The sequence below is a fragment of the Loxodonta africana genome, chromosome 10 (assembly GCF_030014295.1).
Source record: "Loxodonta africana isolate mLoxAfr1 chromosome 10, mLoxAfr1.hap2, whole genome shotgun sequence".
In the NCBI taxonomy this organism is placed as follows: Eukaryota; Metazoa; Chordata; class Mammalia; order Proboscidea; family Elephantidae; genus Loxodonta; species Loxodonta africana.
The window spans coordinates 109704118-109728227 of record NC_087351.1 but is presented as its reverse complement, the minus strand read 5'-3'; the positions used below and the strand labels follow the sequence as shown (position 1 = coordinate 109728227).

General features: G+C 49.3%; 1 protein-coding gene across 3 annotated transcripts in view; it reads right to left on the bottom strand.

Moving 5' to 3' along the window:
* Nucleotides 1–24110, bottom strand: part of CDC42BPB (CDC42 binding protein kinase beta) — a 135620-nt gene that overhangs the window by 10870 nt on the left and 100640 nt on the right. For all 3 annotated transcript variants that reach the window (XM_064292930.1, XM_064292931.1, XM_064292932.1), the window contains exons 13-28: nucleotides 23548–23790; nucleotides 21810–21920; nucleotides 20603–20847; nucleotides 20397–20502; nucleotides 19903–20027; nucleotides 19309–19414; nucleotides 13957–14105; nucleotides 13141–13235; nucleotides 11023–11102; nucleotides 7900–7989; nucleotides 7464–7541; nucleotides 5868–5973; nucleotides 4771–4907; nucleotides 3895–4034; nucleotides 1873–1954; nucleotides 394–610 (exon numbers count right to left, since the gene is read on the bottom strand). In XM_064292930.1, the coding sequence (XP_064149000.1) occupies nucleotides 394–610; nucleotides 1873–1954; nucleotides 3895–4034; nucleotides 4771–4907; nucleotides 5868–5973; nucleotides 7464–7541; nucleotides 7900–7989; nucleotides 11023–11102; nucleotides 13141–13235; nucleotides 13957–14105; nucleotides 19309–19414; nucleotides 19903–20027; nucleotides 20397–20502; nucleotides 20603–20847; nucleotides 21810–21920; nucleotides 23548–23790 (2110 nt within the window). The remainder of the gene's footprint in view (nucleotides 1–393; nucleotides 611–1872; nucleotides 1955–3894; nucleotides 4035–4770; nucleotides 4908–5867; nucleotides 5974–7463; nucleotides 7542–7899; nucleotides 7990–11022; nucleotides 11103–13140; nucleotides 13236–13956; nucleotides 14106–19308; nucleotides 19415–19902; nucleotides 20028–20396; nucleotides 20503–20602; nucleotides 20848–21809; nucleotides 21921–23547; nucleotides 23791–24110) is intronic.

Sequence of the window (24110 nt, the reverse complement as noted above, 5' to 3'; positions counted from 1 at the left end):
GGGGAGGAGTGAGAACGACGAGGATACCAGCGGCGTGAGCAGGGATGGCGTGCTTCTTAAAGCGTGTGAGAAGAACCAACTGCTGCTGGGTGGTCTCTGCCTCACGGTGACCCCCGTGTATCGGAGGAGAACCGTGCTCACAGCGTTTTCCTGGCTGATTTCGGGGAAGCAGGTCACCAAGACTTTCTTTGGAGGTGCCTTTGGGTGGACCTGAACTACGAACCTTTCAGTTAGTGGCCAAGTGCATTCACTGTCTGCACTGCCCGAGGCCCCCACCTGAGAGATCGCGGACACGTTCTAACGGACGCCACGGCTGCAGCCACAGGGACCACCTGCACGCAGCACTACCCTCCACACGCAACAGCGCGGCCCGGCAGCAGTGCCTGTACATACCCACGATGGCTGCTGCCAGGACAGCCTTGATGAGAGGCAGCGAGCTGTCATAGGCTTCCTGTGGCACGTGTACCACCTGGTTTCTCAGCCTGTTTTTATGGAGGATCGACTGCAGGCCTTCTAGAATCCCAACCCATTTCCGCTTTTCGTTCTCATTTTCTGTCAGAATGAGCAGTGAGCTGGTCTTAGAAGGTGTACCTAAGAGAGAGGCTGTCACCTTCATAACGGGAGACAGGAGAAACAGAACAGAGAACAGCTATGAGACGACCAAATACACCAGGCAGCTGCCTACCAGCCCTGTGGGAAAGCCACTTTGCAGCGGAGCACGTGCACTCGAGGACGACTGGTGGGTGCAGAGTCTTGACCCCAGAGGATCGTTGGAGCTGCCAGCCTGGCCAGCTCCTCGGCTGCCTCACAGGAGACCCTTGCCAGCATACAGCAGGAAGGGTCAGAATGACCCACCCACCTGGTGGGTGGAGCCCCTTGTTTTCAGGTATTAACTTTGCACTTGTCAAAACTGTGGTCTAGCAATCTACTTAAAAATTTCTTTCTGGAGTTACTTTATGATAATAAATAAAAACACTGCGCCCAAGGAGAAGTGGGTGTCAAACAAAAACCAGTCTCCAGAGTCCTGCTCCTCAAAAGTGCCCTGAGGCACCTCTCCTCAGTGCTTGCTGTGTCCCAGGATGCAGACCCAGAGCCTCTGGTCTCTCCGCCCTCCTGCCCTGCCCTGACCTTTGTACCTGTTTAGTGTGTCTACCCCGTCACCCCCACTGAGCACATCGCCCTCCGTGACAGGTCACTGTTTTAGCAGATGGGATGGTGGAGGGTTCTGAATAAAGTGATTTAACAAAAAAATGATTCACAGACTTGGTTTTTGTGGCAAACCACCGATTTTACTGGGTGTATAAAATTCCCAATTGGGGTGCTGAAGGCATCTTCCCCTGACCCACACCCCTGCCAGCGCCTTGAGCGCCGCCCCCCAACCCCGTGTTGACGCTGGCAGCAGGGCCTCCTGCTGGCCCTTTACTGTTCCTGCTCTGGGGAGCACTTGGCCAGGCCTTGGCTCATTTCACAGATCCTCATCACGGGCCTCCTCTAGTGCTAAAAGCCTCATGATCAGAGGAGCTGAGGTACAGCCCCAGGAGGGGGGTTTCAGGAGCAGGTAAAAAGTGAGGGTCGGTAGAGGGGGAGATGGGCGCCGGTGGAAGGAGCCAGGAAGGTCCCCCAACGGGGGCATGGCTGTGTGGAGGGGGCTGTGCTTGGTGGGGGCGACAGGGTGAACCGGGTAGACACATTCAACGTGTAAAAAGGCGTCAGGGCAGGGCAGGAGAAACCAGAGGCTTTGGGTTTGTGCTAGCACATCCTGGGACGCAACGAAGCATTTAAGAAAACTGCTTTGTCTTAACCGTGTGGCTTTTTAAAAAACTATTAATGAAACGGTCTCTAAAAAATAGGAAAAAATAAGCAATATCATACCCTGAATATACAAGGAATATCTCGGCGTGTAGCATGTATGACATCTGAAGCCAGGACTGAACTCACGGAAAAATCCTCATCTCTGCTAAGAGAGAAGACGTTGAGGACACCTGGGAAGGACACAGCTTCCCTCACATGCACTCACACACACATTCACACACGTACTCATTCACACACAGCCTCACGCATTCACACACACACACTCACATCCCCGTCTCCATTCCCTCTCCCCTGCCTTTCACTCTTTCGTATAGCAAACCTTACAAGAAATGATACTTCTATGAATCTATTTTCTAGAAGACCAGGTGGGACCCCCACCTCCACCTGGGTAAGACATACTTACAATGACGAACACTGACAAGCCGGCTACTTGAGAGCCCTGCAGTGGCTGAATGGTGCCGGAGGTAAGAGCCCCCCTGCGTGCCATGTCACCTCAGCTACAAACATGCCCATGACTCAGTCTGTGTCTGGCCTGGTCAGATAAGTCCGTCTCAAGATGGGACATAAATCACTGGGGCAATTAGGAAATGCTCTCTCCACTACGCTTTGCACCCCAGGCTCCCCAGTCTGACACAGGTGCTACTCTGAGCTCTGTGGGCCCCGGGACACGTGCTCAGGCTGAACGCCTCTTTGCTGCCAGGCCAGGGCAGTGTGCACGGTGGGAGCTGCCACAGGGCCACTGGCAGCATTTCCAGAGCACGGGCACCAGCCGGTTGCCACCCCTGCCCCGTGGGATGGGGGCACTGGGAAGTGGGCCATGCTGGTCTGTCCAGATGATTCTGACACGTGTTCTGCAGCTGTCTTAAATGTGCCCACTGTGGGCCCCCTGCCCCCAGGAACCAAGGCTGGAGACCAGGAGGCTCCCAGACAGGCCCTGGCCCAGAGAAGGGCCCAGCAGTATTGGCTCCCTGTCGTTGGGAGCAAGGGGACAGCAGCACAGGACCCATGTTATAGGGTGAGGACAAGGCGGTGACAAAAGCTGTATGCGCCCAGGCCTGGTGCTGGGTCTGCTAACTTAGTTAATTCCTGCAACAGCTCCATGCCGTCAACAGTGCTGCTATCACTCCACTTTACAAATGGGGAAATAGAGGACAGATGCGCTAGCTCAGAACAGGTGGAAAGGAAGAAGAGACTGTCCTCATGGTGTGTTTAACGGAGGGGAGCCTTGCTGGACAAGGGGTGGAGAGCGCGAAGCTGTGGCCCCTCACAGATGCCATCCCACACCTCGGCCTTACTGGATAAGGGGTGGAGAGGGAGAAGCTGTGGCCCCTCACATATGCTGTCCCACACCTCGGCCTTACTGGATAAGGGGCAGAGAGGGTAAAGCTACGGCCCCTCACATATGCCAGCCCACACCTCGGCCTCACTGGACAAGGGGCAGAGAGGGCAAAGCTGTGGCCCCTCACACATGCCGGCCCACACCTCGGCCTCACTGGACAAGGGGCAGAGAGGGCGAAGCCGTGGCCCCTCACGCCATCCCACACCTCGGCCTCACTGGACAAGGCGCAGAGACGGCGAAGCTGTGGCCCCTCACACACGCCGGCCCACACCTTGGCCTTACTGGATAAGGGGCAGAGAGGGCGAAGCTGTGGCCCCTCACACACACTGTCCCACACCTCGGCCTCACTGGACAAGGGGCAGAGAGGGCGCAGCCGTGGCCCCTCACACACACTGTCCCACGCCTCGGCCTCACAGGGCACCAGTCAAGGCATCTGAAGCACACCAGGCCACCCAGCTCCTGCTGCACGATTTATTCTTGGGAGTATTTTTTGCTTGTTTTCAGCAAGCGATTTCCTTATGTTAAATGCCTATTTTGCATCTGTTTCAATGCAAAAAGATTCAAGGCGGAAAAAGTTCATAGCATGTACTTTGACAGCTAAATGTCACCTGTTCTTGGACCTATGCAATAATTGAGGACATGAAGGTATGAATGCAGCCAAAATTACCAAAGCAACAAATTCTTATTCTGGCCAAAGGTTAAAAACAGGAAAGTAGTAACACAGTGCTGGTAAGCGGACAGACCTGAGGTCCAGGACCTGGCTGGCGACCACACCGGGCTGCGTCGACTTCCCCTCGGGCAGGTCATAAAGGAACAGTTTGCAGTCGCAGACCACCGCATAGGCCCGCTGCCAACCCTTCTTCACCCCGGTGGGCTTAGGGACCTGCAAACCAACAGGGACACATTTTACCAAGCAGCGAGGCCTGAGACTGCGCCTGATAGCAGGTCTTCAAGGCAACTGCAGCCTGGTCTGCGCACCCGGGGCCGGGCCTGTGCACCCGGGGCCAGGCCTGTGCACCCGGGGCCGGGCCTGTGCTGCCCTCCAGCCGCTGCGCTGCCACTGTGCTCCTAAGGGATAACACTCTCATGCTCTGGCCAAACATGCCTGGGCTCAGGGCACTGGTGGGAGTGCTCCACGTGCCTGATAAAACATGCTGCAGGGGAAGGTGGGAGAATCAGGTACGCCATATGTATCTGCACCTGACACGGAACATGGTGGGCGAACAGCTGGATGAAGCTTAGGGTGTCCACGTGCAGCGGGCACCACACGCCGCATAGCTCTGGAGTCCTCCAACGCACCTGCCCAGATGCTCCGCCCAGGAGGCAGGCGATGTGTGTCGCAGGGTCTGGGGGTCTGGGACCTGCGGAGCCCAGGGTCGGTCTGGGGGTCTGGGACCCAGGTCTACTGAGATCAGCCACACTGGCCACATCAACCTGATGATCCCTCCCCAGGGTGAGGGGCCTCCCAGGCCTGGTTCCAGTGTCAGTTCACGTCGCAAAAGAGATGCTGTCATGAGCAGTGGGGATCTGGGGGACCGTCACGCCTCCATGGTGCTAAGCACAAGATAGGAAGGTGCCAGGCGTGAGGTGGACAGAACCACCTCCTTCCCGCCACCTACCTTGACATAGCCTTTGTAGGCAGTCCCGATGCCTCGCTGTACATCTACCCCGAGGGGCCTCTTGGATTGCTCAGGAGGGATGGGGCACACCTGGGGGGCGCTGTCCTTGCAGGCCACGTGACAGGCAAACGAGCACACTGGGAGAGGGAAGGAGTAGCAATGTTAAAACCTGTTCCTGAAGCGGAGTCACTGCAGAGCGCACTGCAGAGATGACAACTGTAGCCACCCAGGGTCACCAAGAAAGAGGTCAGACGAGCTACGAGCCAAAGACAGCTTGTGGACAGGACTGGCGCGAAGCTCGGGGCCTGGCACTCAGTAAGTTCTCAACACGTGTGTAGGAGCACACATACGGGTGCAAGCTCGCTCGCGGGGGCACTGTCACAGAGTGATGACTGTCGCCCTGCACAGCAGTGCTCAACCCGATGGTCAGGCTCGGTGTTACCACAGGGACAAGCCACATGCCTGCTACAGGGTGACAACAATGAGACGGGTCCTGGCAGCCAGTCCAAGTGCTCACTGAGTTTACATAACAGGAAATGCGCTGCTGCTGTGTACCACAAAGAAGTGAAGACTAAACCACTTCTTAGGACGACGGCAAGCCCGGACAGCGTGACGGGTGTGTGCAGAGCCTGCAATCGGGCCCCACCCTGTGTGGCCACTCCTATCCATCTATAGTGTGGGGCGGGGGTGACCCCTGCCTGGGCATGACGGTGGACGAGGCCACCACATCCAGGTGGGCATGGAGCCCAGCCCAGGGCCAGGCACAACAGGCGGCGTCCTAAAAATACCATAATGACAGTAATGGGGACTAGAAGGAAATAGATGTGGCCCAATTGCAGCTTTCTCTAGATGATTTCATAATGGAGAGCTTTGGAGTTCTTTTCACTCTCTGCTTTCCCTAACTTTCTAGAACAGCCGGGGACACTGCATTTTACAATCAGTAATGGTCCGTAGCTGACCGGGGCCCCACAGCTGGCACTGTCCTGCTGCAGCAGGGGGTCACGCTCCTCCCACCAACTTGACTGAGCATTTATAAAACCATGGACGTGATGGACCCTAAGCCTCCTGGGTGGCTGCCTTGGCAGGGCCCCACTCACCTTCGCAGGCGTAGCCCTGCCGGAGGAGTCCAACCATCAGGGAGGTGCAATGGCTGCACTGCGTGGGGCTGGAGAAGGACTTGATGCTGAGCTGGTGCGCTTTAGGCTGGAAGAGAGCAGCATGGGGAGCAGCCAACTGTGAGACGAGGGGCCAGTCTGCTGGGACGCAACTCTATCAACGACTTGGGCCTGCTGGTAAGGAGCTGAGGAGGTGCAGTGACACTGCCGGGCATGTATGTCCCACAGCAGGGCTGACCAAGGAGTACAGTCAGCATCGACAAGGGGCTCTGCCTCCTTCCTCCTCAGGCCCCGCAGCCACCAGCTCAGTGCTGGGCGGGGCGGCCCCGAAAGCAGCCCCCGCAGGGAGAGACACACGAGTGTCTACAGCAGCCCTGCTCTTCGCAACCAGAGGCTGAGAGCGCTTGAGGTCTCTGTCGGGGTGGACACACCATGATGCGGTCACACATGCAGCGAGACGGGAAGCTGCAGGCTGCAGACTACGAGTCACAGAGTGTTTGGAAAGCCCAGACCCGCAAAATAAAACCATGTTACTCAAGGAGTCACATCTATGGGGGAAACCATCTGTGAAAAGCTAGGGAGTTAAGCAGAAAGCTTGGAGCATGGTGGCAGGGGAGGGGCTAAGGCCAGGATGGGAGAAGCATGGGCACCCCCAGGGCTGTGGGGACTGGAACGCATTTCACAGCTGCGCTCTGTGACTCTCGGGAATCCCGTCTTATGTAAAATAAAACACTACCTGTCTGCCTGACTACAAGAATCTAAATCCAAAAGCCAAACCACTAGTTAGTCTCAAACTAAATCAAGCTGGCCTGGCTGTCGATGGCTGAACCTGAAAAGAGGCTGCGTCTTCATTCAAAAGTGAAAAGACTTGTGAGCACACCTGGCCCCGTGCTTGCTAAGCCTGGATCTCAGGGGCACTGTTCTGGCTGGAGTGCTCCATCTGTGTCAAGGTTTGTACTAAAGGAAAAGGGGAAGACAGGCAGCGAGAGGCCATGCAGAGAAGGAGGCAGAAGCCCTGATGAGGACGGCTTGCAACAGATAGGTTACAAACCTGCATGTGTACGTTAATCCCGTTTGGGCTGGTAAAAACCCCACTTGGTAGAGGGTCAGCGAAAAAGAGGAAAACCCTCCAGGAGATGGACTGACAAAGTGGCTGCAACAGTGGGCTCAAGTATAACAATGATTATGAGGATGGTGCAGGACCCTGCAGTGTCTCCTTCTGTCATACACAGGGTTGCTCTGAGTCGGAACTGACTGGATGGCACCAAACAACAACAAACCACACGGCTCCGCGTGTGCACACATACGTGACTACAAGCTTGTGGAGAAAGAGCTGGACAGTGACACAACCCGCAGTGGTTCCCATGAAGGTGGGACGGAAGGGTGGGGCTGGACTCAGAACGTGCAACTAAATTGCAGGTAGGTGTGGCTGGTGTGACGAGGACACACACACAGCCCGGCAGTCTCCTGGGTCGCACACCACTCAGAGTGGACCAACACCAGAACACAGGTCTCACGGTGCCACAGAAGGTGTTTTCTAAAACTAAGAAGCTGCGGAGGGCACAAGGCAAGGCCTACCTTGGGTCCAGCCAGGGTGAGGGATGGCATGGTGGGTGGCAGCACTGCAGGAGGCCTTGGCAGGGCCCGAGCCGTATCCTGGGAGACAACAGGGACAGGTGAGTGTGGTGCTGATCTCAGCACTGCCCGTGGGTGCCACACACTGTTGAGGAGTCATTTCTCTCTAGAACTTATTAATAATGAGCGGTTTTGCATCTTTAATGGATGACATTGTGGAGACACCTGTCAGGGCACCCCTCACCTAGCTGGCGGTGATCCTGAAAATAGAGACCGTGCATGAGGGTCCAGGAAGAAGTTCTGGCTACAAGTGGGGCTCAGGGACAAGGCTGACTGGCCTGACACAAGAGTGCTGCCATCACTAGGTTCACAGGCTGCAGCGAAGCGGGGTGGGCGTCAAGGACCGACCCCGGAGCACCACGGGGCAACAGCCTCTTACTTCTTGCTGCTCTATGCCTGTGGGCACAGACATGGATGGTGACACTTCCGGCTTTGGCGTGTGTGCTTCCTGCTCACCAGCTGAGCCCGTCTGTGAAAACACAGCAAGGAGCAGGGGTGAAGGGCGTACTCTGCAGAACGCAGACTTCAACCACAGGTTCTTATAAACAACATTAGTCCACAGGGGCCCTGGGCTCCCACCCTGTGTCCTGGCCACCCTGCACATGAGGGTACAGCCTCCCTGCCTCCCGGGACCACTGCCCTGCAGGTTCTGGGGCCTGGGTCAGGGCCTCTGCGTTGGCAAGTGGAGCCTGACAATTTTGTTATTATCAAAGGCAAGAAACTGGCTGTCCTCACCTGCTCATGGCCTTTTCCTCTTCCTGCCATTCAAAGGGTGTGAGTTGGGAAATGATCGTATTCACAAGCAACTTTAGCTACACTGGCAGCCTGAGATAAACTAACCGATGCTTCTTACCCTCCCTCAGGGGCCTGGGAAGACACTCTAACATCAACTGAGGTCTGGGGCCAGAACCAGAAGGCTCTGGCCAGGTCACTGCCAAGGAAGGAAAATTTCACTGCAACTTTCATAATGCAGAGAAGCCAAGCTTTGCTCTGTTCTGACAACTCAAGATTTTCAAGTGAACTTAGCAATGGTCTACCTGAAGCTAAATCTACATGCTAAAACTATTTAAAAGGGACCTTACTTTAGATGAGTACTCTGAAAACCTTTCCTCACCACAGATGGTTGCTATTTAGGCAGGTGCACAGGTGCTGTGTGTGTGTGCTTCGTGGGAGCTGCTGGCACAAGAAGGCAGTGATCAGAGCCCCCAAACCCTGCAGAGAGCTGGGAAGCACCCGGAAGGACAGCATGCTGCTGAACGCAGTGTCCGCCTCAGGGCCCCGATGAACCAGATTGACACTGCCCAACAGGTGTAATTAATGGGCTGCCAAGTGCAAGCCCGTCCACCTGGGGATGCGGCGCACACACAGAAGACACCTGCGCCCGCCCGCCCGTGCAGCATGCAGCGTGCAGCGCGCACCATGACATCCGATTTTGTACATAAAGGCGCAAGGGAAAGGCTGGGTCAATTACTGGTTGTCGAAGCCCAACATGTAAGCACGTTTTCCCCTCAGTGAGGTCTGGCAGGTGAGTTAGGCTTCCACCCCCGCCAACACGGTGTCTGGACAGCTCCAGCTCTGGGGGACCTCTGAGTTCACGCCTGACTGGACGGTGTGGCTGGAGAAGGCACTGGCTGTGTAGCAGGTGGCTCATGGAGGAACTGTGTGCACCCAGTGGTTAAACACACTGTCTTCTTAAAGCATGGAGGATGTCAGGGAAAGAGCTCACCACCACTTTCATAAAAAACATTTCTGTGCCCAGAAGGGTTGGGAACAATACAAATGTGCCCCAGTTTTACAGGCACAGACGTCACTGAAACCACCAGGAGGGAGGCTGCGGATGGCCAGCCACGTAGTCACTCCCAGGTGGCTCCCGGCTTACACAGGGGTGGGACCCCTTCCCAGCAGACAGGGCTGGATAAGCAGGCAGCATCACCAACCCAGGCAGACAGACATCTGACTCCTAAGGGAGGCAGCAGGACGTGCACTGCACCCCTCATGCAGAGTTCTTGCCAAATGTTTACCCACATCTAATCAAGAGGGAACATGGGCAAACCCAGAGTGTGGGATGTTCTACAAGACAGCTGGTGTGTCCTCTAGAAAAACGTCAGTGTTACAGAAGGAAAAAAAGGGACGGGGCACTGTTCTAGATCAGAGGACCAGAGAAACCCAAAAGCTAAATGCCAGGCAGGATCTCCATTTGGATCCCGACCTGGAAGGCAACCCGCTCAGGAGGGCCGTGATGGGGCCACAGGAGCAATGTGAACATGGACAGTGTACTGGATACCACTGCCGCACTGGTGTGAAACGCCTGACGGGTGTCTGACAGTGGTGTCATGGTGTGCAGCAGAATGCCCTTGACCTCAGGAAAACAGTGCTGAAATATCTAGGGGATTCTGATGCCTACGGCTTTCTGTCCAATAGTTCTGAGAGAAAAAGTCAAGTGTATGTAGACAGAAGGCACGGGGGGTGCAAATGGTTAACACATTTAGCCGCTAACCAAGAGGCTGGAAGTTTCAGTCTACCCAGAGGCACCTCAGAAGGAAGGCCTGGTAATCTACTTCTGGAAACTCAGCCCTACGGAGCACAGCTCTACTCTGACACAAGAGATCGCTGGGAGTCACAGCTGACTCCGTGGCAACTGATTTGGTTTTGGTTTGGTATGTGAGAGAGAAAGTACATGTAGCAAAGCACTAGGTGAGGGATACACACATGCTCACTCTACTGGATTCTTTCAGTTCTCCTGTTGGAAAACCAAGAACAACAGTCAGAGCCCCATTAGAGGCTCGCCTTGACTGTATCAGTGCTTATTGGGCTGCTTTCAGGTGTGGCTGGTAAGGATCCGCCACCATCACTTTGGAAAATGAGGGGAAGGGTGTCCGGCCTCCCCGGAACTCCGCTGAGGTGCCGGAGCGCAGAGGGAAGAGGTGGTGCCCCGGAGCAGAGCGGCTTCCTAAATAGGCCTGCGGCCATGAGGCCTAGAGAGCATGCTTGGAGCTGTTCAAGGATGAGCCAGCTTTCAGAGTGGAGGGCAGTGTGTTTAACCCCAACACCAGAATCTTCGCAAGGTCACCTGGCACTGGCTTGTTCTTATAAACGGCCCTTCTCCACCATCACTGAAACTCAACTACACAGCCATGTAAATGTCAACTACGATGGTAACATGACTGAGTTATTCTCAACAGGCCAGAGACGGGTGAAAATTTGTATTTGCTCACTACACTGCCAAGGACCAGTGTCCCTTCCTGCCCTGAAGAAGCTGGGCGCTTCCTCCAACAGCTTCCACTTAGTTTGGGAAGCTCCTCTGGGAATACTTCAAATGCCTCAAATATCCTCACACACAGTCAACATCCCAGGTCAACGAAGTGGTCAGCACAGCTTTGAGATAAGCTGTTGTGTGTTAATTTACTGGTGTGGTTTTGGCCCCGCAGCTAATCAAATCACATTATGCTTTTTCCAACTTAGAAATTAACTTCATTTGTCACTTTTTGTTATGATTACTTACTCTAAACGTCAGATCATGTGTAAGAGGCGCAGTGTTGAAATACTCAAAAATAGAATCCTGGAAGTCTGAAAGTTTGAGTCCTGTGAGAAAGAAACAAAGGGTAGTCAAGGTAAAACATTCAAAACACTGTATCTTAACCTTAGATGACAGACTCAGTGTTATAAGGATGCCAATTCTCCCCTAAGTTAACAGACAAGTTCAATGTGATCTCAGTAAAAATACCATTAGGCTTTTTCCTGGAGCTAGACCACCTGATTGAAACATTCATTCGGGAACAGTCTGGCGGTTCCTCAAAATGTTAACACAGAACTACCACGTGACCCGGCAAGCCTGCTCCGAAGTACAGATCCAAAAGAGTTGGAGACAGGGACCCAAACAGGTCCTTACACATGAATATTCATTGCAGCATTATTCATAACAGCCAAAAGGTGGAAATAACCCAAGTGTCTATGGAGAGACAAGTGGATAAACACCATGCAATGTGTACATACAATGAGTTATTACTCAGCCATAAAGAGAAATGAAGTCCTGATACATGCTATGGCATAGGTGGCCTGTGAAAACATCATGCTGAGTGAAGTCAGTCAGATGTAAGATGATAAATATGGTATGATCCCACGTATACGAAATGCACAGAACACGCAGACACACAGAGACCAAAGTCTACCAGTGGTCACCAGGGGCTGGGGGACGAGGGAGACGGGGAGATGTTAAGGGGAGCTGAGTTTCCGTTAAAGGTGACAGAAAAGAATTAGTCAAGAACATCTGCCCTGGGCACTGTCCTCTTTTAAGAACTACCTATATGGGATGAAAATTAACAACGGCAACTTGAAAGAGGAGGGCTAGATGGTTGCACAACTTGAAAAACGTAATCAATGTCACTGAACTGTAAATGAAGAAATTGTCGAATTGGTGTATGTTCTGCTGCGTATAGTCTCAGCGACGATAACAAAAAATAAAACAGATTATATTTAAAAATTAGAAGTGGACAGTGGTGATGGCTGCATAATATAAATGTAATTAATATCACTGAACTGTACATGTAAAAACGGTTACAATGGCAAATGTTCTGTTACACATCTTTTAGCACACACACACAAACACGTACACACACAGAGTTCGCTTGGAAGAGTAACCAAGCAAGAAAGCCTTAGAAAGACTAGGAGATCTGAAAGCTGTGGCGAGAGGGTTTGGGGGAGCAGACTGATTAGACACGAGAACACATTCACTAAAGCCTCGGTGACTGCAATCAATCAGCGCTTGTGCACAAACACTGGAGAAAGGTGGGAAAGGCAGGGAGAGACCCCGGTCCCCACGTAATTTCCTACAACAAGAACTGCATCTGAAGTCAGTGGGGAGAAGAACCTGTCAATAACTGGCTGGCCATAAGGAGAACGGTCAAACTGAATCCATCTCCCACAGTGCACATGAGGGAGAATTCCAAATGGACCAGTGATCTAAATTAAAAAAATGGGATTGTACACGTATTAGAAGAACACAAAGGCGAATTCTTGAATACCCAGCGGGTGGGGAATCTTTTCCTAACTACAACTCAAAAAAGGGAAACGAATGATAATTCTGACACACAAAAATATACAAACACTGCCTTGGAAAAAAAAAAGAAAAAAAAAAACCCATCACAAGCAAAGTAAAAAGATCTAAGACAAATGAGGAAAAATATTTGCAACTTAGGTCGCAAAGGGATCTAATCCCCAATACATAAAGAACTTTCAAAAATTAAGAAAAAAGCTAAAAACGTGATTTTTTTTAAAGGGGCAAAAAACACAAACATATAATTCAGAGTAAGAAATACAAATGGCCCTTAAACACATGAAAAGATGCTCAACTCCACTCATAAGAAAAATGGAAATTAAATCTGCACTGAGATGCTATTTCTCCCCTAGTCAGAGGGTGGAAACCAGGAGATCTGAGGCTCTCTCTGTGGGTGGGGTTGTGGTGGGAAGGCAGCTCCGAATGGACCCTGCTTCACCATTTTGTCTCTGGAACCATGTAAGTGCTCTGTGTAACTAAAATAGTTAAATCAAAAAGAAAACATAAAACTGTTCACTAAAAAAGGCTTATATTTAAATAATTCAGAAGTTTAGGATTGGGATTTACCAGTATCTGCTCTAAATTTTTCTTCCATCTTTTTCTTCAAAATTTCCATTTCTTCTAGTAATTCTCTATTTTTGGCTTCGGAATCCTTCAGTTTACTAAAATAAAACACAAATGGCTTTAAGCGTGTTGAGAACAGGCACTGTGTGTGGCTCTGGAAGGTGAGGGTGTGAACCAGCAGGCTGTCTCCGGGGCCGGGAGCAGGGCCGCAACACCGTCATCCTGAGTGCGGCAGTCTAACAAACATTTGTTTAATTTGTTGCTGTAGGAAAATCATGTTCTTATGACTGCTTGAAGTTGGAAACAAAGTCTTGAACAGGCATACCATCTTCAATCTGAATTTTAAATGTCAGTGTCAGCTTCACAGGAAAAATTCTAAGTGGGTCAATTTAATGGCCCAAGGTGCTGGGAGGGCAGAGAGGGGCCTGTCAGATGTGTGGTGTCTCTCGCCCCCCAGCACGTGGAAGACAAACACCTCTTTCCGCACTCAGAGAGAGAGGCCCACACCACGCTAGGGAACCCCTTGCACCGTCGTCTGAAGCACTCACATGACCTGTGTGGTGGGCCAGGGGCACGTGCACACGACTCCAACAAGCTCTCATCAGGCATCTACAGAGTGCAGAGGCCACACCCCGCAGAGCTCAGCAGGTCACCTGGCCCAGCTGCCCTCATGTCAGCCCTGTGAACTAGGTGCTCCAGCTTTCCAGAATCTGCGAGGCTCAGTACTGGCCCCATGCTGTGTGGTCCCCAGCTCCCACCTCGCATCCGAACACAGCACAACCCAGCTCCCACCGTGTGTCAGAACACAACACAAAGCACCTTTCGAAGGAGAGGTTTGCGTCTTTGACTTTCCGCAGCTCCTCCTGCACCAGCTGCTTGGCCCGGATCTCAGCCTCGAGCGCAGACTGCAGCTCCAGCCGGGCAGACATGTCCAGCTTCTGACTGCGGCGGACTTTCCACAGCGGGTCCTGCAAACGCCGGCGGAAACACCAACACATCTCAGCAAAATGAATGCCACCGAACAAGTGATTCATTGTTCTCTAACCTAACCTTTGCTATTACTTCAAGTACTAATATTCAAGTATTAAACCCGCAGGTATTATCAACGTCTGCTGGATCCAGTTTTAATTTTGATATTTCATAAATTTTATTTCTTATTAGAGGCTTCCAAAAAACAAAATTTAACTTTTTTTTTAGAAGAAAGAAATGGATTCTACCTTGCAATTATCTTACGGTCTGTTGAACTCTTCTATGACCCTAAGGTACATTATGAGGTATCACCTATCTCAGTTCTCCTCTATCTTGGAGCATTTTGCTACTGCATTATACTGGGAACATATTGTTATACTACTCATCGATCACTTCGTGCTATAATAAAAAAGACTAAAATGGTAAGAAAAAGGAAGGATAATGGAAATGACTAGAAGGATGACGCAATAACGAAATAAACCATCTTGATGGCTTCATTCCCTAGTTTCTTTACTGAGTGTCCCAGTGTATTACGTCAGCTTTCAGGCAGGTTTAGGAGCAGTCCTGGAGACACCATCTTGGCAGACTTTTTTTTTTTTTAACTTTCATTTAACTCATCTGAGAATTCTGAATTTTTCCTTTTCAACCTGTAACAGCAAAGAAAAGAGAGCAGACGGAGGAATACCTTTCACAATTACTAGACAATGGGAAGACAGAGCAGAGGGGTGAGAAGCGGCACCCTCTCTAGACACTGACGGTGACAGTGAGAGCGAGCCTGTATGAGAACTCGGGGGCCTCATATGACCGTACCCCAGATGGGTTTTCACAAGCCTCAATGAGTGAATAGTACATACATGTGAATGACATATTTCTAAGGATAAAAAGGTAATGTATTCTCATCCAGTTAGTCCTTTAACAGGAAGACCGATTCACAGAGTATTTTGCAACAAAGTCTCAACTATCCATTTTGCTAAAAGGACACGATGGTATTCTTTCATCTTTTACGATTTTCGTGTACAAAATTTATTTAATGTAGTTCATAAGTGCTGCTGTATACATAAACACGATTAGAAGGAAAAGAGACTTCTTCGCCTGGAAGCGCTGCTGAAACCTGTCTACCACGGGTGACCCTGCTGGCATTTAAATACTGGTGGCATAGCTTCCACTATCACAGCAACATGAAAGCCACCACAGTATGACAAACTGACGTATGAGTGGAGGAGCTTCCGGACGAAGACAGACTAGGAAGAAGGACCTGGCGATCTACTTTTGAAAAAATTGGCCAGTGAAAACTTTATGAATAGCAGCAGAACGTTGTTTGATACAGTGCCAGATGAGCCCCTCAGATTGGAAAGAATTCAAAATATGACTGGGGAAGAGCTGCCTCCTCCAAGTAGAGCTGGCCTTAATGGTGTGGATACAGTCGAGCTTTCAGGGCCTTCATTTGCTGATGTGGCATGCCTCAAAATGAGAAGAAACAGCTGCAAACATCCATTAGCAATGAGAACGTGCAAGGTGCAACGTATGAATCTAGGAAGATGAAGTTCTAAAAAATAAAGCAGAACGTTTGTAGATCGATATACTAGGCATCAATGAGCTAAAATGGACTGGAATTGGTCATTTTGAGTCAGACAATCATATGGTCTACTATGCTGAGAATGACAAATTGAAGAGGAATGGCATTGCATTCATTGTCAAAAAGAACATTTCAAGATCTATCCTAAAGTACAATGCTATCAAGGATAACACCCATACACCTCAAAGGGAGATCAGTTAATATGATTATTATTCAAATTTACACACCAATTACTAATGCCAAAGCTAAAGAAATTGAAGGTTTTTACCAACTTCTGCAGGTAGAAATTGATCAAACGTGCAATCAGGATGCATTGATAATTACTGGTGTCTGAAATGCAAAAGCTGGAAACAAAGAAGAAGGATCTGTAGTTGGAAAATACGGCCTTGGTGACAGAAATGATGCGAACAATTGCATGATAGAATTTTGCAAGATCAACAACCTATTCACTGGAAATAGTTTTTTTCAACAACATAAATGGCAACTATACATGTGGACCTCAGCAGAGGGAATACACAGGAATCAAATCCGCTACACGTGGGGAAGGAGATGATGGAAACACTCAGCATCGTCAGTAAGGATAAGGCCAGGGGCCAACTGTGGAACAGACCATCAGTTGCTTGTATTTAAGTCCAAGTTGAAGCCAAAGAAAATTAAAAAGTCCAGGAGGGCCAAAGTACGAACTTGAGCAGACTTCACCTGAATTTGGAGACCATCTCAAGAAGAGATTTGATGCACTGAACGTTAATGAAGACCAGATAAGTTGTGCGATGACATCAAGGACATTATACAAGAAGAAAGCAAGAGGTCATTAAAACACAGGAAAGAAAGGAAAGACCAAATTGGATGTCAGAAAAGACTCTGAAACTTATTCTTGAATACAGAGTAATTAAAGCAAACAGAAGAAATGATGAAAACACAGGATTTCAAAGGGCAGCTCGAGAAGATAAAGTATTATAATGAAATGTGCAAAGACCTGGAGTTAGAAAACCAAAAAGGAAAGAACATTCTTGGCACTATTCAAGCTAAAAAAACTGAAGAAAAAAATTCAAGCCTCGAGTTGCAATTCTGAAGTATTTTATGGGCAAAATATTGAACAACACAGGAAGCATCAGAAGAAGATGGAAGGAATACACACTAACCAAAAAGGAATTGGTTAATGTTCAACCATTTCAGGAGGTAACACATGATCAAGACCTGATGTACTGAAGAACTCCAAGCTGCACTGAAAAGGCATTGGCAAAAAACAAGGCTCCAAGAATTGACGGATACCAACTGAGATGTTTCAACAAACGGATGAACACTGGGGCACTCACTCGTCTATGCCAAGAAGCTTGGAAGACAGCTACCTGGCCAACCGACTGGAAGAGGTCCATATTTGTGCCTATTCCAAAGAAAGGTGATCCAGCAGAATGGGGAAAGGATTGAACATTGTTAATATCACATGCAGATAAAAGTTTGTTGAAAATACTTCAAAAACAGTCGCACCAGTACATCGACAGGCAACTGCCTGACATTCACGTCAGATTCAGAAGAGGACCCGGAATGAGGGCTATGTTGCTGATGTCAGATGGATCTCGGCTGAAAGCAGAGAATACTAGAAAGATGTTCACCTGTGTTTTACTGACTATGCAAAGGCATTCGACTGCGTGCACCACAACAAATTATAGATAACCTTTTGGAACCTGTACATAGATCACGAGGCAGTCATTCGAACAGAGCAAGGGGATACTGTGTGGTTTAAAGTCAGGAAAGCTGTGCATCAGGGTCGTATTCTTTCACCATACCTATTTGATCTGTATGCTGAGCAAATAATCCAAGAAGCTGGATATGTAAATAAAAACATGGAGTCAGGATTGGAGGAAGACCCATTAACAACCTGTGGTATGCAGATGACAAAACCTTGCTTGCTAAAAGTGAAGAGGACTCAAGGCACTTACTGACGAAGATCAAAGACCATAGCCTTCAGTATGGAATATACCTCAACACAAAGAAAATGAAAATTCTCAGAATTGTACCAGTAAGCAACATCACAATAAATGGAGAAAAGATGGAAGTTGTCAAGGATTTCATTTTACTTGGATCCACAATCAACACCCATGGAAACGGCGGTCAAGAAATCAGACGACGTATTGGGCAAATCTACTGCAAAAAGCTTCTTCAAAGTGTTAAAAAGCAAAGAGATCACTTTGCGGACTAAGGTGTGCCTGACCAAAGCCAGGGTATTTTTAATCTCCTCGTATGCATAAGAACGCAGGACAATGAATTACGAAGACTGAAGAACTGATGCATTTGAATTATGGTGTTGGCAAAGAATATTGAATATACCATAGACTGCCAGAAGAACAAGCAAATCTGTCTTGCAAGCCGTACAACCCATGCAAGAAGAAACAAGGATGGCAAGACTATGTCATGTTATCAGGAGGGATCAGTCCACGGAGAAGGACAGCATGCTTAGTAAAGCAGAGGGTCAGAGAAAAAGAGGAAGACCCTTAATGAGACGGACTGACACAGTGGCTGTAACAATGGGCTCAAACATAGCGACGATTGCGAGGATGGTACAGGACCAGGTAGTGTTTCGTTCTGTTGTACATATGGTCGCTATGAGTCGGAACCAACTTGACAGGACCTAATAACAACAACAGAAGGAAAGAGAAAGCATAGGAATGAAAAAACTTATTGGATCGATCATTCTAATTGGTATTTATAAATTTAAAATTTTAAAATGAAAATGGTTTGCAGCTATGGAGCAGAGAACACAGCTGTATTTCTTTCTTCAATAAAATTCATGAGTTGTCCACTTTTTCAAAAGTACTGTGTTTTGACCATGAAAGATCAAGAAGGAGATGCAATGGTAAGTCTGGAACTACTCGAGACGGGTCTGGCACCTGGAGTCGGTATTTACAGGTGGATGTGGTCCAGGTTCATCCAGGACAGGGGAGGAGCTGCTAGCTGTATCCAAAGGACACTGCCCATGCAGGTAAATACACCTTCAAACATTTGGGTTTGCCAAGTTTAGACCCTGGTTAAAATTTTAATAATGTGTTTACTGTCCCTCTATTACTTTTGCAAATTATTCTGAGAATAACCTACATGTGCAAAAAAATAAAAAGGGTAAACTGAACTCAGGTTAGCAGTGAAGAGCAGAACAGGACCAGGGCCTGCAGACCAAGAGCTGCAGGACAGGCGTAGGCGCTGGGCAGGGTCAGATGCCAGCCGCCCACCTGCTCGCCCCACCTGCAGAGTCTCACAGTACTGTTTTCGCCTACAGGTTTAACAATCAGACAGGGTTAGCCCAGTGCCTGCCATACTCTGGGAGCTCACAAATAAACTATACTGACTGAAAGAATGGATAATTTAATGAAACTCCTGGAGGGCAGAAGCCAGTTCTGATCATTCTGGACTTGACAATTATTTGCTAACCAAATGAGCAGTATGATAAGAAATTGTGATATCCTGGCAACTGACAAAATGGTGGCGCTCCTCAAACTGGGGCCCAAGTTCCTTGCCTTCACAAGTCTTTCGCGTTGATGAATTGTCTGAGAAGTTCTTAACTGCCTCGTTCATACTTAAAACCATGAATGAATACTGTAGTAATAAAAAAGCATGGTTCAGGAAAAACCTACCAGTGTCCTTGATCCCAGACTAGAACTCCTCAAGGTCTCGAGCTCTTCGGTCATCTTAGAAGCAAGGGCTTGAAGGTAACCGCGGGCGTCTTTCTCGTCGCTGACCCTAAAGAATGGAAGCAAAGCAGAGATGGTTCTGTCTCACAAGCACAGGCATTAGTGAGGAGCCGAGTAAGACGACAGCATTCCCACCTTCCTAGGACTGGAGTCATCCAGCTTCGCATTAGCCCAAACACCAGTTACGCATGGCACCGCATTAATGCCGTTAGAACCCACGGGCCAGCCCCCAGCTGCCCTTTTAGTCTTCTTCCCTGCCTGTTTCACAGAGAACACGAGTCTCTGAACCGACAGCTTGAGCCAAGTCTGTCGGTAAGATGGCAGGCTGGCTCCCCAGTGCTGGCCCAGCATGATGGCCAAGGGACAAACTGCTGCCCAGACATAACATGTCAGGGGGACGGCCACAAGCGCTGTGCCTCCACCTTAGAGGACCAGCGTGTGGGCGAAAAGGCAGAGGGGTGAGGCTGAAGGTGGTCCAGCAGCAGCGGTGTGCACACAGGACAGGGCTGGCCATGGGGTCTGGCCTCAGGTACCTACCACTGAATGATCTCCGCAATCTGGGCTTCCCAGTGGGCCACTGACTCCTTTTTGGCTGCTAGATCCTGCAGCTCATCTTCCAGTTGTCTATTCTGAGCTGTTAGTTTATCCACAAAGGAACAGAGCTGAAATGAAACCATTTTGCCACACAAACCATTAATCTGGCATCCTTTAAGTATGATGTCAGTATTACTAAAACTAAGTTCTCTGAAGATCCTAAATGCTGTCTTTAATCTTCGTGAGATTTTTCCAACCAAAGTTCATGATTATGAACTTTTCTGATAGGCTCTAACTTAAGACACATTTCAATTTCAATCTGAACCTAAAAGTGAAAGAGCTGGTGAGTTCAGGTAACTGACGGAATAAAAGCAGCCATTTTAACCAAACTTGTTCCTTCAATTAAAAATTAAAATCTCTAAAATACACAAGCTTCAAAGATTCAAGAAGGAAAAAACGACAATTTCCATACAATATAACTCAGTGTTTGAAATTACCCTTTCATTTTCAGCAGTTAATTTCTTGCTTTCTTCAATCAGCATTGCTCTTTCTCGTTCGTATTTATCTTTTATTGTGCCTACGGCCTCCTCCATTTCATTATGCCTAAGGAGGTGAGGGAAAGAAAGTTTTGGGGATTCACAGCTTTGTGGGCGCTGGTGTCCACGTGCGGGTACAGGCTACGGAGCACTGTGTGGAGACTCACCGCTCCCGCCTGGTCTTCTCCAGCTTGTCCTGCAGCATCAGGATCTCCTTCTGCAGGGCCAGCTGGTGGCTCTCCGAGTCGTGCACCTCCTTCCTCACGTTCTTCACTTCTAACACGTGGGAGGCTTCGCGTCTGACCAGCTCCTCCTCATAAAATAAGACTTTCTTCTCGAGCTCAGACTTGATTTTGGAAATCTCTTGCTGATGTTCTAAGGTGGCACTAGGCCCCCGGACTCCTTGTTTCATCTGGAGACAAAGGTTACAATAACGGTCAGTCTTGTGTCCTCCTGTGAGTGGTACAATGCTGTCCACCCTACGTGTACAACACTGCTTCCTGACCCTCACGGTGACGGCTCCGTCGCTGGGTGTCTGCCACACCCAGGCACTGTACCTAGTGACTTAGGTGACCTCATGGGAACGTGATCCTCACAATCACTGAAGGGTGCGTTTTAGAGGTGACAGTTCCTGCCCTGCAGAGGTGGTGCCCCAGAACCGCCTGGGCTCTAGAGCCGTCTGCACTGCCATGCAGCCTGAAGGCCCACTTGGGCCCATGCACTCATGTATGTCACAGCAGTTTGTGAGGCTGACCTGGCACTGGGCACCCTCTGGAAACAGGGCTACCCCAAGTCTCTGCTCTCAAGGAAAGAGGGGGAGTCCTGATGATGAGCCAGTAAGTAAGCGGAGAAGGCCGTCAATTCCAGAACTGATGAATTTATAAATCAGGATATAAAGAAGGCCACTAGGGGTCGGTTTGCTAGGGTTTAAGATAAACTGCTGGAAACTTTTAGATAACGGAATAAATCGACGTACTTGGATTTAAAAAGGAGCCCTGGTGGCGCAATGATTAAGTGCTCTACTGCTAACTGAAAGGTCGGTGATTCGAACCCACCAGCAGCTCCATAGGAGAAAGATACAGTGATGTGCTCCCGTAAGGCTTACTGCCTAGGAAAACCCACGGGGCAGTTCTGCTCTGTCCTATAGGGTTGATAGAAGTAAGAATCGACTCAATGGCACCCAACACCACCACCACTTGGTTTACAGGTGAAAAACCGTAACAAAGACAGAGCTCACATCCTACCACTTCCCCGCATCTCATCCGTAAAGTACAGCCTGACAGACAGGTTACTGGGGACCACGGTCACTGTCAGTCAGTAAGGAGAAAACCGCCCGCTCTCCTATTAAGGACAAAGGTCCTAGCCAAGCACTACCTTGAGGGCCTCAAGCTCACTTTCCATTTGCTTGGAGAAGCTCTCGCTGTGCTCGCGGAGCTTGCGTTCCTTCGACGCCTCGGCAACAGCATCCTCAAGCTGAGTTTCCAGCTGCGAAAAGGAGAAAACCCACTTGTTATTAACACAAAACCGGCATCACTGTGTCAATTAAATCTCCGCCCAAAGGGGCCTCTCCGTGGACAAAAGCTTGAAGGATCTTTGCATTTCTTCAGCCTTCATCAAATTTTATCACAAGTTAGAAGTTAAGAAATATACTTCAGGACTTAACTGATTAGTAATAAAACAAGCTTAAAATCTAATTTAAATTGATGATTTGGTATTATCGTTCCACCCATCACTGAAACACTAATTCTTAATTAGGGGTTTCACCAACATGAGTTGCAGTCGGCTATTTCTCCAAATATATTTATGTTGCAAAACAAAATGTCTAAGAAGAAAAGAGGCATTCTGAGGTTAAATGACAAAGAGACCTGAATTTAGAAAGAACAAGAGCGTGGACGTCCTGCCAGGCCTTCCAATTAATACGGTTTATCAAGTCAATTTCGGAGCCCTCGTGGCAAAGTGGTCAAAGGGGTTGGCTGCTAACCAAAAGGTCAGCTGCTCCCTGGAAACCCCATGGTGCAGTTATAGTCTGTCCTATAGGGTCTCTGTGAGTTGCAATCGACTTGCTGGCAACGGGTTTGGGTTTTTTTTTTTTTTAAATCAAGTCAATTTTAGTGGAATTTTAAACTAAGTATTGCTTAAATCTGCCACCCATTAAGTGTAGCCCATTCAGAATATTTAGGGCAGCAGTTCTCGGAGTGGGTACCCAAGAGCCCTCGGGGGGTTCTGTGACGCCCTGTCTTTTCTAACCACCTAGCTGAGGAGCTGACTTTTTTCATGGGCTTCAGCAAAAACAACTATTCACAGTAGTTTGAATGCAGATACTGTGCTCAGGAAGCTGTTTTCAATTTAGCCAGACATTAAAGAAAACTGCAAAAAATGGAAAAAAAAGCCACGCTTCCCACTAAATATTTTTCTATAGGACAGACTATAACTGCACCATGGGGTTTCCAGGGAGCAGCTGACCTTTTGGTTAGCAGCCAACCCCTTTGACCACTTTACCACGAGGGCTCCGAAATTATTTTCATATAAAATGATATTTACATTTAAAACACGTAATGGGTTTACTGTTGTAAGTTTTAAATGATCTGACAGGTGATAAGCAAAGCCTCCGTTTTAATTTCTAATGTGCATGTATCATAACATAATCTGCACAAACGACAGCTCCTGAGGTCTTCAGTCATTTTTCAGAGTGTAAAGGAGTCCTGGGACCAAAAAGCTCCAGAACCACTGACCCAGGGCACCTGACTTGATGCCTGCTATGCCTGCGCCCGTGGTCCTGAGCGCAGGTGCTCAGTCGTGCCAGCCACGCCCTATCCCAGGTCAGCGCATTGCTGTTACATGTCATGTATGAACTCCCCCCATTTACTCTGAAAGGGAATTTCAAAAATCTGTACTGTAGGAGCCTCTTCTAATAATTCCAGAAATAAGTGTTGAGGGGGGAGAAGCACGGACTCTATGCTTGGTAGATTAACTTGGCTCACATCAAATCTAAAGTCCATTTGAAAGTTAATTCATGCAGCACTGCAGTCGAGCTTCCAAAAGTTGTCTCGCAAGTGCTCTACGAAGACCACGCAGGTCCTGCCAGCACGACCCTGATCTGTGAGAAAGCTACCTCCTTCCTGGACTTCTCGGATCGGCGCATCTCCTGCCGCAGTGAGTCGACTTTCTGCATGGCCACCTCCACCTCCTCCTCCTTGTCGCGCAGCTGCCGGGAAACCTTCTGCTTCTGGGAGCGGAGCTCGGCCAGGCGCTCGTTGAGCTCGGAGAACTCCTGCAGAGCCAGCTTCCGCTGCTGCTGGGCTTCTCTGAGCTCCTTGGCCTGGGACTTCAACCGTTCCGAAGCTTCCACCAGTTGCTGAACAAAAAGAATTGTATACATTTTACACTGGTTCAACAAAAACCTGGAAGGCTTCAAGCTCAGTCTCTCAGTGCTGATTACAGATCACAGCCATCTGGCCAAGGATTGACCTTCTCTGCAAAGGCCCTGTGCTCTGCCCCAGCAAGCCACACAGGCAGCTGGAAGGATGACCTGGTCCACTGCTGAGCACCACTCGGCACCAGGGAAGACCCTCCTCACACGTGGGAACAGCTGGCCACAGCAGGAAGCAACCCACAGCTCTTCCTGTGTCATCTACACGATCACAGGGGAAAGACCCACAGCATGGGTGCTCACAC